Source organism: Thunnus albacares, chromosome 15, assembly GCF_914725855.1.
Source record: "Thunnus albacares chromosome 15, fThuAlb1.1, whole genome shotgun sequence".
Lineage (NCBI taxonomy): Eukaryota > Metazoa > Chordata > Actinopteri > Scombriformes > Scombridae > Thunnus > Thunnus albacares.
The window spans coordinates 28,267,200-28,281,953 of record NC_058120.1 but is presented as its reverse complement, the minus strand read 5'-3'; the positions used below and the strand labels follow the sequence as shown (position 1 = coordinate 28,281,953).

Genomic DNA, 14,754 nt, shown 5'->3' with positions numbered 1-14,754 from the left:
CTGTAATCATTCCTCCTGTTCATACTGGATATTAAAAGATCCTTCAAATGTGCTTTCAATGGAAGCGTCGGAGGTCAAAATCCACAGTGTGTCCACACAGTCATTTAAAAGTCTTTGTGAAGCTTGTATGAGGCTCCAGCAGTGTGAGTTAGTCATATTTCATATTCCCTCTTTGTGTTTCCTCGGACAGTGTTTCCCTGTTGAGCTGCAGGTGGAAGTATAGTAACAAAAAGAGGAACTTTGGCACTAAAAACACTGTAACGTTGAAAGATATCTACTTGATTTGACTCATTTGGACGCTGAAGCTTCATATTAGCTTCAGATAAACTTTGAAATACATTTTTGTCCTCCATCGCTTCCATTGTAAGGTCATTATGAAGGGATCTTCTAATGGTCAGTATGAACAGGAGGAATGATTACAGCAAGATAAACAGCTTTAATGTTCATTTGGGCTCCTGATTGTTGCTTTAAGATGGATTTGAAAACTGTGAACTTGTCCTTTAAAAGCTGCTTCACCATAATCTAACTTTATTGTCCTGCTGCACACAGTTACATTTTACTCTTCACTGAGCTAAACAACTAAAACATGAATGTCATTATTAGCACGCTGTGCCGCTGCTGGTTTTACAGCTTCTCCACCCGCAGTGTTTGTTTTCTGGTTGTGGGTTAACAAGCTAGCAGCGATCGCTCCTTAACGCTGCTAATTCCACCACAGAGAACACACACATAAACATAAGGCATTTATATTCAGACAAGGACTACCTAGGAAACCCTCACACACCCACCCACACACACACACACACACACACACACACACACAAAAGTCATTTTCTGAAGCATATAATAACAGTTCGGGAGCTTGTTCAGACTTCCAAACGTATGTTGGTCCTCCAAACAAAAGGCATAAACAATAATTTGAATAAATGGAGGTAATTTCCTGCAGCAGAATGTCTAATCAGAGCCGTATTCTACTGGAGGACCACAGCACAGGACGAGAGAGTGTGTTTGTGTGTGTGTGTGTGTGTGATTCAGAAATACATGCAGAGGGAGAGAGAGACATCATCGAAAGAAAAAGAGAGGAAGGGGAGCGAAAAAAAAACCACGATACCCCCCCCCCCCCCCCCCCCCCAAACTACCCATCATGCCTTGCCAAGCATGCTGGCCAACCAAACAAACACTCGGTCCATCTGCACCCGCTAAGAGCCTCTCATACGTCCCAAACATTTACAAAATACCCACTAACAACCCATTCATTACTTTTTGTCTCTGTTGTTGTTTATCTCCCTCCTCTCTTCTCTCTCTCTCTCTCTCTCTCTCTTAATCTTTAGATAGTCAGCGGATCAAATCTGGTGATATTGTGTGTTTTTCTTCTTCGAACCAGCAGTGAATGGATCCTATAAACAAGTATTGTGTGTATATGTCTCATTCATCTGTGCTGTCGCCAAAAATCTATTAAAAAAAACATGTAAATGAGCCACACTGATGCACTGGCTGACAAGTTCCCTCCTTAAACTGATTTTTACCTTAAAATTTAATTCATTTACCCATTTAATAATGATGAAATTAACTTTTTAAACATATATATATATATATATATATATGTCTATTGGGGTTTGTACAAAAAGTATAAATACAATTAGAGTCTGATGTGTCAGTGTGTAATGTGTTATTGGCTCGTAGTGATGAACCTACAGAGAATTATTGGCTTTACGGAGCTTTATAGTGAATTTCAGCTCATTGTTTATCTGTAAGGCTGCAACTTAACTGTTTTGGTTCACTCTCAGCGCTCTCATAGCGTCGTTTTGGGCTCTAAAAAGCCGCTATACACTACCTGCTCAGCACCAAACAGACACAGTTAGCTGTAGACTAGCTGGTGAACATAGTGGAGCATTTAGCAGCTAAAGAGCCAGATATTTCCCTCAGGAGTTGGTGGAGAACAAAAACAGAAGCTAAAAGAGAGTGAATATTGGACTCACATTCACCAGGTGGACAGAAACACGACTCCACATGAATGATAATGTTGCTCCGTAACTGCTGGATGTGGAAATAAAGCAACTGTTTGTTCAACATTTCAACTTAAAAGGTGATGATGTGAAAACTAGTGGACAAAACATCAGTTATTGCAGTTTTAAACATTTCATTGATCTCCACTCCCAGGTCTTCCTGCCATGCTTCTCTTAAATGGTCTGATATCACTGTGCAGTCGAAATGTGCAAATGCAATGTTAATATTTGATTCAGCTCCTTTATTCCTGAAGAAATGTGAGTTAGGTCAATTAAAATGTTCCTGTAATTGTTCCGGTGTGGGGGGCGGAAATGTTATTAATAAATAGATCTCTTAATGAATGCATGCCAAAGTAAAAGTACAAAGGTATTAGCATTGAAAAATAAAAGTACTCATTATACAGAGTGGCCATTTTCAGAATAATGATTATTATTTGATTGGATTATAATTATTGACACATTTACATTTTCATCACTTTAATGTTGCAGCTCACAAAGTTTGGGGATAATTTTAATTATTTCATATGTTTGGTTCTTTGCAAATTTCCCCCAAACATACATAAAGTCTTATCTTAATTTATAATAATACATCATAATTTAATTGTTGATCATATTTTGTATTGTAGTGCAGTAAAAAGTAAAATGTTTCCCTTTGATTTGTAGAGGAAGTACTTGAGTAAATGTACTTAGTTACTTTCCATCACTGGTTGTTGGACACTTGGTTTGAGTTTTGAATGGATGTACAGTTTGTTAACTCTAAACTGTGTTTTTCCAATAACGATCTGTCTGCCACAAACATGAATTAAGACAAACTGAAAACTCTACACAGTCAAACAGATGCTTATAAATCAGCTAATCACTGATCAGACTGCTGCACAGCTCATTAAAGCAGTAACAGAGTGAGCTGTCTCACCTCAAACAAGATGTTTTTTACTCACTTGTTGCAGCAAATGTCATTAAAATCCAAATGTGACTCAACTGCCGTCGGTTTTGAGGAGCTTCATCATTACTGAACTCAACTGGGGTTTAACACAGGATAGTGGATTCCTTCCTTCTCAGGAGGAGTTCTCGCCGCTGCCAGCGAGTTCAAACTGAGTTTTTGTGCAAACAGCTGGAGGATGTTTTTGACTCAGATAGCCGTCATGGCCGCCGGCCCAGATAAGCAGCTGCTCGTCTCCACTGTAAAAACATTCAGGAAAATGAGGAAAAAGAAAAATCCGTTTTGTTGGATTTAGTCTCGTCTTTATAACTGCTTGTCTTCTGCAGCTTCGGCCACGGTTGAGGACTTCCAGATCCGTCCGCACTGTCTGTTCGTCCACTCGTACCGAGCGCCGGCCTTCTGCGACCACTGTGGAGAGATGCTGTGGGGCCTCGTACGACAGGGACTCAAATGTGAAGGTATGTATGAAGAGGCCAGCAAATAACCAACTAAAACCATAAAGTGTCATTCTTACATTTCACGAGTGGTTCAATTTACTGAGGCTTTCTAGATCTGATGGTTTTTATTGTCAACAAAGCAGCTTCTACATGTCAGTGGTTGTTTTAAACAGCTGCTGCAGGTCTCTGTCCAGTATTATCTTCTGTTGCAGTAGGCATGTTCCCATCCACTCGTTTTATTCTCATTTTTAATTTGTGGAAACACAGAAAGTTTTCCATCGTTTTAGCTTTGACTGTCGCTCTTTTAATGACGTCATCTCGTTGTGTCTCATCTCTTCTTCTGCAGCAGTTTAATGGCACCGACTGGAGAATCTCCTTATATTCACACAACAGAAATGGACGGAAACTTACATTAATTCGCATTTTATTTTGCTGATATTCTGGAGATAAATTCGGATGGAAACTTGTCTACTGTAGGCTGTAATATCTCACATGAGTCATGGAGCGCTTTGCTTCAGAAAGACATTTTTAGCATCTAACTTCATGTCAAAGCGTTTCCTCTTTATTTCTGTCACAGTGCAGCTGCTGCTATGATGGATTCATGTTTTCTAATTCAACTCCTCTAACACAACGACCGACACTGATCAATGTGTCTGCTGGTTTCTGACAGCAGTGACCTCAAACTCTTCTTTTCACTCTCTGGGAACATATTTGTGAATGAAACGTAGCAGAACAAGTCACCTTATATGGACATTTTAGGGGCGTTAAGAGAGTTTGCTGAATCTGACTCGGAGAGTTTTAGAAGAAGAAAATGTTCTGGCATGAGGCCCGATGTGTTAATAAATATCTTCACTCTCCGCAGGTTGCGGTCTGAATTATCACAAACGTTGTGCCTTTAAGATCCCCAATAACTGCAGCGGGGTGAGGAGGCGTCGCCCGTCCAACGTCTCCCTGACGGGGGGGCTGGTCAACTTGGCCCGGCCCCTCTCTGCCGAACCCTCGCCCCCCCACTACACCGACGATGCTTTACTGGTCAGTACGCTGAAGTTTAAACTCCCAACATGTCTGAATGTTAGGACGTAACTAACACCTGAAACATTTTTCAGTAGCAAACATATTAGTTTTTTGAAGAAAAAATGTGCTAAAAAGTTATTTTTATAGTGTATTTTTTAAATAAAAGCTTAAAAATAATGGAAGTGGAAGTCTGAGCATTTATGTACTTATGTTATTATTTTATTGAACAGGGACCATACAGACAAGCAAAGCAACATATACTGTACATACTAGGGGTGTGCCCGAATACAAATACATTATTCAGCAAAGCAAATATATTAAGCAAATATTTTTACAAATATTTGTTTCATATAAATATTTTAAAAATTATTTGTTTTTGAAAAGAAAAAAAACATGTTAAATACCAGCGCACAGGTCGGTTACATCACTATCTCAGTGTCTCTCCTCTGCTCCGCTGTGACGTCTATCAGCAGGTCTCAGTGAGGGGAGTCACATCCACCTGCTACATGACGCACATTTCCTAATTTGGACATCACTGCCGGAGTTGGGGGGTGTTCCCCAGAGATAAAGCTGAACTACTGACACACGCTTCATGAAGACTTATTGTAACACTTTAATTTTCTAAAATTAAAAGCGTAATAAAAACAAAAACAGGATTTTTAAGCCTCTGTCCACTTTTATTCAAATACAAATACAAATACAAATAATTCTGATGCCTCGACAAATACAGATACAAATACAAACACTGGGCCATCTGCACATTACTAGTACAAACATACGTATACAGGACGTCTAGCTGAGGTTTATTTGCAGCCTTCGTCCCTGATTAGACTTTTCAAACTATGTTCATGAGACTCACATGATAAACTCCATATTTGTGAGTAGTTGTAGTTGTGAGGGAAGTAAAATAAAAACCTATCAATTGTTTTAATTTGAACCAAATTTTAATTATCTTTTCCTTGTTCCTTTCTCACCATCTAGTCGCCAGTCAGTCCCAGCATGGAGGTAAGTCCCACTTTTATCCAAAAAACTACTTAAAAAAAGAGGATATCTATAAGGAACTGAGATGTTATTACAGTAAAAAAACAGCTTCTGTTCATGTAACAGAATACTTTTGACATTTATTTCAGTCATTTTTACATTGTTTTAGTATAAATATGAATCCTGCAAGGCTCATTTTTGAGGGTGAAGAAAACAAAAGCAAAGCAACAAAAATGATAAACTGGTGACCAGACGTTAGTTTCTAGTAAAAACACTCATTTACAAGTAAAAGTCACTTTGCATTCAAGATCTTAAGTAAAAATACAGAAGTATTAGTTGTAAAATTAACTAAAGTAAAAGTAGCAATCAGGCCCTCTGACTGTATGTATTATCTATAAGTGTAAAATCTACATCTGATAAATATCTACTAAGCTTTGTCTCCGCCTCTCCTCACACAGCAGAAGAACCAATTAGATTACTTCCCGGGACGAGAGCGGCGCTCCAGCTCGCAGTCGTACGTCGGACGTCCCATCGAACTGGACAAGATCTTGCTGTCGAAGGTCAAAGTTCCCCACACCTTCCTGATCCACTCGTACACGCGACCCACCGTCTGCCAGCACTGCAAGAAGCTGCTGAAAGGCCTCTTCAGACAGGGGCTGCAGTGTAAAGGTGAACTTTTACTGTCAGCAGCAAATATTCAATACGTGTTAATATCTTTAACGGCTGCTGATGAAAGAACGCAGACAATAAAAAGAATCAAACATGGCAGCTGGATCAGGTCTGAAGTCATGCAGATCAGTCAGTCTGATTTCAACGTAAAGTTTAAACTTTTTATAACGAGGTTTACGCACCAGCCAATCAGAGCTCTAGTGCAATCAACCAATATGTTGTCATCTACTTAATGTCATTTTTAAATGAATTAAATCAATGAATTCTTTTGACTTGAAATGATGAGTTGAATGAATAAACTGCTCATTAAATTAAGTTTATATCAGCAGATTTCCCAGCATGCATTGTTTAAGAGTTGAAAACATGCATGATGGAAACTTGCTGTGTGTCTTTAACACATGTAAAGAAATGAAAATATGTATTAATAATAAAAACAATACCAACCATGATAAAGGTATTAAATCCAGTAAAATCCTTATTTCAATAAAGCAGAAGCAGCTTTGTTAGTTTCAACTTAAAAAAAAGTGGAAACTGAAATCTGACTGTGATGTTTTAGTTTATTGAACTAGTGAACTGAACTCAGTCGGTTTTTCATGACTTTGGACTAATTATTCAACTTTAGTTCAGTTAACTCCAAAATCAATAAACATATTTAATAAAATAAATAATAAAATCAACTTTTTGTTGAATCAGCATCATTTTTTACAGTGTACAACAGGAGCGTCAAGCATCCAGACCAGGACAAAAATGTGGTTTTATGTAATAAAAATGTTAGAGGATATAACTTTAATGACAAAATAAGCTGTTTGTCCGGTGCAACAATTGATAGGAGACACACCAGATGACAACTCGGTTGAAGTGATGAAAAGATCTTCCGATGAACTAAAAGAAGATGAGACTGTGTTAATTTGATCTCAAAGAGCAAGAAAACAAACAAACATATGGTGTCTGTTTCATATTAACGAATGTTCCGCTTCCTTTTCTTTCTCTCAGATTGTAAATTTAACTGTCATAAACGATGTGCTCCCAAGGTGCCAAACAACTGCCTGGGAGAAGTTTCCAAAAATGGAGGCAAGTTTCAACACACACACACATGCTAATGCTATGCTAATGTGATTCTAACCACCCTGACCAACACCTTTACCTAAAACTTCAATCATAAAGACGAGTTTTAACCCTGAAACAGCCCTTTGGAGAAGTTTCCCGGGTTTCGTCACTTCCAAGGTGTAAAACTTGTGTCCTCACAAAGATAGAAGAGCAAAAACGCACACAGCTGTTGTTTGAAACCAGAGTTCATTTTGAGGCTCTTCCTGAGGCTCTAGCTTTCTCCATCTTTGTTGTGTGCAGTTACCATGGTTACAGGTTCATTCTATCTATGCGACTGTGATCTGACAGACTCTGACTCTCCTGTTTGAACAGAACGTTCCTGCTCACTTATCATCACAATCATTTGTAGTGCGTCTTCATGTCTTGCTGAGCCGAAGACAATTTTTCCAACAAAGATTAATTCTATCCCAGTGGTTCCTAAACTTAAACGAAAGAGGACTTATAACTTTTAAAGGCTTGAAGAGATGAAATACAATAAATAAAGCAAACATGAGTAGAAAGCCTGAAAAAAAATCTGAAATATGTTTTCTGTTGTCCTATCCTGTCCAATCATCTGGCGACCCCTTAGATTAATCCAGTGACCTCTCGTGGGGGTCCCGACCCCCAGGTTGGGAACCACTGTTCTATTCTTGTCTCATTCTCAGATGGATTAATCCATAAATGTGTAACGTTACTGAATGAAGATGCTTCATATTAACAGCAGAGCAACAGGTCAAACAGATGAATCAGCTGATGAACAAGAGATTTTATTGGCTGCTGGAGGAGACTGTTTGACCAATCAGGAGCCACAGATGCTGCAGCTCGTTTAAACAGTCATTAGGTTATTTGTCTGTCTTTCACATCATTGTTTTAGTCTTGTCTTCCTCGTTGGTGAACTCTGTGTGAAGCTACAGATCCGGGTCTGTCTCTGGTCTGTAGAACTCCTGAGCCCGGGGGCGGAGTCAGACGTCGTCATGGTGGAGGGTTGCCTCGACGACCACGACGGAGACCGAGGCGGCGGCCTGCTGGATGACTTGGATGAAGCGCTGACATCAGAGGGGGGTCTCCTGCTGGAGGCGGGGCCCAGCGACCTCTGTGACCCGCATGACCCCGACCTGGACGAGTCCAACCGGGCCATCAGGTACACAAACACACACACACACACACACACACAGTAACACACACACATGTAGACGGGTCAGATCTGAGGTTGTGCTTTGCCCCGCCCCCTATAGCCCGTCAACCAGTAACAACATCCCTCTGATGCGGGTCGTCCAGTCCGTCAAACACACTAAGAGGAAGAGCAGCAACGTGATGAAGGAGGGATGGATGGTGCACTACACCAGCAAGGACACTCTGGTACCCGTCTGTCTGCTCACCTGTCTGACACTTTAATGTCTGTCTGCTCACCTGTCTGACTGTCTGTCTGCTCACCTGTCTGTCTGTTTAACTGCTACCTAATCCACCATTTTTGTTGGATTCTGCCTTTTTTATTATTTTTTAATTAATTAATTAATTAATTAGATATAAATTAAGTTATTTTTTGTTATTTAGCTTTGTTTCCTTCCTTAAAATCTTTTGATTCAGACTAAAAAAAGAATAGAACAAAAGTCTCTGTTTACATTATGCATTATAATGAAAGTAAAAACAACAGTACTGCTAACCTGTTATATACACACACACACACACACACACACACACACACACATATATACAAGTAAATAGAAGTAAATGCTTTAATTTTAATTTCTTACAAGGTTTTATGCTGTTTTTATGCCACATGCAGATTTTTATTAGTGCAAATTTTTTTTGCAAATCTCCCTTCAAAAATATGTTGAATTATGATGTAGTTCTGAAATAATTTGTTGATCAACAGAAAATCAATTGGGAGCAATCTATTAATCATTTAAATCGTGATTATAGATTATTTTGGAGGAGTTTTGCCTTCATTCAATAGTAAGAGATGCAGAGAGAGAGGAGATAGAAAGAGGAGAATGAAACTCTGGTTCCAGCTTCTCAAATGTGAATCTTATATGTAAATAAATTAAATATCTTTGGCTTTCGGACAAAACAAGCAAAATGACGACGTCACCTTGGGCTGTGGGAAATTATATTTAGTATTTTTCACTATTTTCTGACATTTAATAGACCAAATTCAAAGTTCCTTGCATCCCTACTTTAATGGGGAACTGAGATGTTGCTCCTCTGGATCTTTCAGCTCCGTGTGGAAGCTGTAACAAGATGAAGGTGATCTGTGTGTTGAGTGATGTCAACACTTGTCTGCTTAACGCTGACTCGTCTTCATCTTTCTTTTATCCTCCACTGGACACTAATTATCTCTCTTTTCTCTCTCTCTCTCTCTCTTTCTCTAATTCATTTTCTTTCATTCTCTCCATCTCTTCATAACCTGCCGTCTCATCTTCATCTTCATCTCTGTGTTTCAGAGGAAGAGACATTACTGGCGGCTGGACAGTAAATGCATCACGCTGTTTCAGAACGACACAGGAAGTAAATACTACAAGGTAAGACGAGCTGGTCTCTGTGTATTTGGAGTTTTTTGCTCATTTTTTTACGTTTCCTTTGTTGTTGTGTAAGACATGCTGCCCTGAAATCATCACTAAACAAATTTAAGTGTCTTTGCATGAGTTCAAACTACTATTGAACTGAACAGATGTCTGTACTTGAAGTTTAGAAATTGCAGGTTAACGCTGAGACAGCAGGAGACACTGTGATAGTACAGAAAAGCAGAACAAGCTCATAATGAGCTCAAGATGCTTCTTTTTGATCCATCACAAAGGTAGTGACTAGTTTCTATTTGTGCTACTAATTTAAACCAATTTAGCATAAATTAGAGGTACAAGGTACAGTATGTGTGCAGATATATGGATACAGTGTTGTTTGTCAAGAATTTATATCTGGGGTTCAAATTTGTACTTTTGCAGTTATAAATTATAAATGTACAAAAATTGACATTTATTTATTTTACAGTCGTAGGTCCCCTATTATTTAGCCTATATATTAATGATCTCCCTCAACAGTGTCATGATGCAGAGCTACAAATGTATGCAGATGACACTGTTGTGTACACACAATGCAAAAACAGCTGCTGCAAAGCTAACGATTGCATTGGAAAGGATCACACATTGGCTTGATCAATCATGTCTGAGTCTAAATGTAAACAAGACAAAGGGTATATTTTTCTCTAAGACTATGGTACAACCTCCGAACGCTGATATTCTCATCAAAGGTGAAAAATTGACATAGTCACTGATTTTAAATATCTTGGTGTGACACTGGATCCAAATTTGAACTTTAAGAAACATGTTTAAAAAAAAAACGGTTAAAACTATAAAGTACAACTTAGCAAATTTTAAACATATTAGAAACTGTCTCTCTTTGGACGCAGCCAAGATATTTATGCCGCTATGATTCTTTCCTATATGTCTTATTGCATCACATGTTGGGGGCAGGCTGGAGAAACAGCCATAAAACCTCTTGAGTCCGTCTACAAACAAACTCTAAAAACTCCAGTAGGGTACTGGAGAAATACAATTTACTGAGCTTTGACAATTTTAGATTATTCTCAAATTTGTGCCTAGTTTATAAAATTTTAGATGGTTTGTCCTCCTCCTCTATGTGACTTTGTGTTCACTCGCTCAGTAAGTTCTATTAGATCCTCCAGAATATCCTCTATACAAGATTGGACCATTTCCTCTCACTGCATTCGGGCAGTCAGCTTTCTGTGTGAAAGCCACAACTCAGTGGAACGTCCTACCTGATTATATGAAGAACTGTAGTTCAATCAATACATTCAAGGCCAAATTAAAAAATCAACTAAAGACGAATCAGCTGTGTGAGTCTAGTTTACATTATTAATTTTTAATTGACATTGTGGGTGTATGTGATGTGCTGTTGTGTGTAGCTTTGTATTTTGTATGGTGTGTTCTCTGTGTTTTTTTATTTTTTGGGGGTTATTTTTGTTTTTTTTTTTGCTTTGTACTGTTTGTTGTTGTGCTGTTGTATATTTTGATTATAATGGACTACGGATGCAAATTAGCTTCAAGCTAACTCCGGTGCAGTGCATCATTTATGCTTAATACTGCACACTGTCCTGTTCAATAAATCAAATCAATCAATCAGTGAGATACAAACTGTGGAAGCAGTGAGGTTTTATACTTAAAGGAGGGCAGAAGCTGTATGGAGTCAACTCGATTTTAAACCATGAACTGGTCGCGTCTGACTAGTTTTAGAATTGGGACAAATTTCTGTCAGTTGGTTGTTGTTTGACATGCAGTTTGAAGTCATTATGTCCAATAAATCACCTGATTGATCAACAATCTGGTTGTTGGATGATCGGTTGCATTTCTGGCAAGTTAGAAATTTTGTCTGCAGTTTGAGCAGCTTTGAGATCAGATTTCCAAAGTGGCTGCTGTCAGAAGATTGTGAGTTTGTTTTAATATGATTGGAGTATATTTGACATGTTGTGGTTAAACTGTAGTCTGACTCAGCATCACGTCAGATCGTCTGTTGCTCCACATTTTTACTTTCTGTTCATAGTATAATTACACAAAGTAACGCTGCCTTTCTCTCTTCTTGTCAACATTGATGAGGACACGGTCGTCTGGAGAGATATGAGCATGAAAGTCGTAGCTTCTGTTCATGCAGAAAGAAAGATTACAACGTGCTCAACATTTTCTAAAAGGTTACTGAGATGTTCCTCTTGTCTACAGGAGATCCCTCTGTCAGAGATCTTATCTCTGGAACCTGCTCAGACCTTCTCTCTGCTTCCCGATGGAGCCAATCCCCACTGCTTCGAGATCACCACGGCCTCGCTGGTTTACTACGTTGGAGAGAATCTGCAGAGATCTGATTCATCTGTGACGGGCAGCAGCGTTCTGGTGAGACGGACTTACTGTCACATGATTTTTTCATTCTGGAAACACTCTGAAGGTGTTTTCAGGATTTTATACGACTCCTTTAACATCTGGAAGAAAAAATAGTCCATCACCTGCACAATATAAAACTACCGACTGGTTTCAGATCAGCGGGGTGGGGCAGGATCTTGTACTGACTGGTTTAACTGGCTGGTTTCAGACCAGCAGGGGTGGGGCGGGATCTTGTACTGACTGGTTTTACTGGCTGGTTTCAGATCAGCGGGGTGGAGCAGGATCTTGTACTGACTAGTTTTACTGGCTGGTTTCAGATCAGCGGGGTGGGGCAGGATGTGTCTCGGATATGGGAGATGGCCATCCAGCACGCTCTGATGCCAGCCGTCTCTACGGGAGTTTCTCACAGTTCTCACCGCAGCGGACACAGTAAGACCTTGAACACATCACACTTAGTAAAGCACCACTTTGACATTTTTGGTAAATATATTAATAATCAAAAATAATAATAAATATTATATGTGTTGCGCCTTTCATACATGAGATGCAGCCCAAAGTATTTTGCAAAAACCCCAAAATGATCACTTATTTATCATCTCATGATAATAAATGAATGATGACGACACAGCAGTTTACAGTGAGAAGGAAATATCACATTATGCTGATATTTGCTCATTTAGTCAAATGTTATTGGCATGAAATTTAGTTATTTGAGGTATATAATGTGTTTTTTTCTGTGAAATGTAGTGTCAGGTCAGATATGGACTTATGGATTGGACTTTTTCTCTAATCTTTGATTTTTTGCTGAAATATTGGATCATTTGAACATTTATTGAAATGAAAGCATGTGAGAAGTTTAGAGGGAAAAATCACTATTTGGTGGAGCTGTTAACAACTCATAGACATGTGAAATGTGACCCCGACTACACACTGCTTTTTGTAAGACGTCAAAAGCCAAAAAGGTTGGAAACCACTGGTTTCATCTTTAACAATGTGTTGTATTTTAAAAGCTTGTTATATTATCCATTGTGTCAAATCTTCATCTGAAAAGTAACTAAAGCTGTCAAATAAATGTAGTGGAGTAGAAAGTACAATATTTCCCTCTGAAATGTAGAAAGTAGCATCACATGGAAATACTCAAGTAAAGTACAAATACCTCAAAATGTTACTTAAGTAAATGTACTTAGTTACTTTCTACCACTGGTAACAAATGCACAATTAAACATTTATTTCAAGTCAACTGTCAATAACAGGCGTTTATATTCATTCATAAGTGAATGTAGATGTCAAGATTGGCAAACGGATGCAAATGTGTTGCTTTAAATTATTATAAACTCCTTATTGATTAACACTGATCATCGTCACTGTGCGCAGACAGAAACATCACCTGTAGACGCACAGTAGGAAGCAAGTTGTAGATTAGTTTCTTAACATCGGCAGGGGAAAAAAAACAATCATCTCTTCAATCACCTGATCGCCAATCAGCATGAGCCTACTTATAGGAGAAAACACACAAGCTGACCGATCACAGTTCCTGTCATCTCCATGTTGTATCTCTGCAGCTTGCCTGTTTCTGAGGAGACACACATCAGCTAGCTTTAAAGATACGCCTACCCTTTAAACGGAAACAAAAGCTGGATGCTGTGTCTTCTCCTCAAAGTTAATATGAAGCTATAACAAGCTTCACTCTCTTTCCAGACGTTATTATAGCAGAGAATCTATTTGGGATGAACATGGATGAATGTAAATGTCATTTTTAACAGTGTCCGTAACACATTTCCTGCTCAGGTATTAACGTTGATGCTGAATCCTCCTGCAGGCTCTCAGATCCCCTCAGAGCCGTCAACTCCCACACAAAACCCATCAGAGATATTTCAGACCTTCACTGACGTCAAACTGATAGTGACTAACGCTGCTCTGACTCCGTGTTCCCCTGTGGGGAGAGTACATAAAAATAATACTTTGTCCTAACTGCCAACAGTTTTATTGTTAAACAGAGTATATATATGTTTATATACCCACATATACTCAGTTAAATTATCTTTATGATGATTGGTTGTTTGTATTTTTTACTGTAATCATGATTCACTCTGAATGTTTTCCTGCAGTTTTAACTCATGTTTGTGTCTCATCAACAGAGGAAATTTCCATCAGTATTTCTGTCTCCAACTGCCAGATCCAGGAGAATGTGGTGAGAAAACACACACACACACACACATAAAACCTGCTTTATTCATATTTGACTTTCTATACAAAACTGTCTGATTGTACAGATGTTGAGCACATTTCTGTCGAGCTTCGTTGACTGCAGTCTAAACGAACCAGGATGAGTTTTCCCACAAGTACCTTAAGATGTGTCTGTTCTGGTCTGAATCATTGGATGAGTTGATTTGATTTGATTTGATTGATTGGGACAGTGTGCAGTTTTTAAACATTACAGATGCAATGCACCGGAGTTAGCTCAAAGCTAATTTGCATCCGCAGTCACCCCAACAATCAAAACATACAACAGCACAACAACAAACAGTACAAAGCAAAAAAAACCACAATGTCAATTAGAAATTAATAATGTAAACTTGTCAAATTAAAAGCAAGACTACCTGCGCTAATGAGAAGACCATAGATGGAGTTTAGACTCAGTGGTCACACAGCTGATTGGTCTTTAATAGATTTTTTAATTTGGCCTTGAATGTATTGATTGAACTACAGCTCTTCATATCATCCGGTAGGGTATTCCA

At 38.7% G+C, this 14,754-nt stretch overlaps 1 protein-coding gene across 1 annotated transcript in view; it reads left to right on the top strand.

Moving 5' to 3' along the window:
* Positions 1-14,754, top strand: part of prkd1 (protein kinase D1) — a 53,710-nt gene that overhangs the window by 23,550 nt on the left and 15,406 nt on the right. The window contains exons 3-13 of the mRNA XM_044375859.1: positions 3,270-3,401; positions 4,243-4,412; positions 5,376-5,399; positions 5,834-6,044; positions 7,038-7,115; positions 8,070-8,271; positions 8,366-8,489; positions 9,575-9,652; positions 11,861-12,028; positions 12,334-12,445; positions 14,155-14,207. Of these exons, the coding sequence (XP_044231794.1) occupies positions 3,270-3,401; positions 4,243-4,412; positions 5,376-5,399; positions 5,834-6,044; positions 7,038-7,115; positions 8,070-8,271; positions 8,366-8,489; positions 9,575-9,652; positions 11,861-12,028; positions 12,334-12,445; positions 14,155-14,207 (1,352 nt within the window). The remainder of the gene's footprint in view (positions 1-3,269; positions 3,402-4,242; positions 4,413-5,375; positions 5,400-5,833; positions 6,045-7,037; positions 7,116-8,069; positions 8,272-8,365; positions 8,490-9,574; positions 9,653-11,860; positions 12,029-12,333; positions 12,446-14,154; positions 14,208-14,754) is intronic.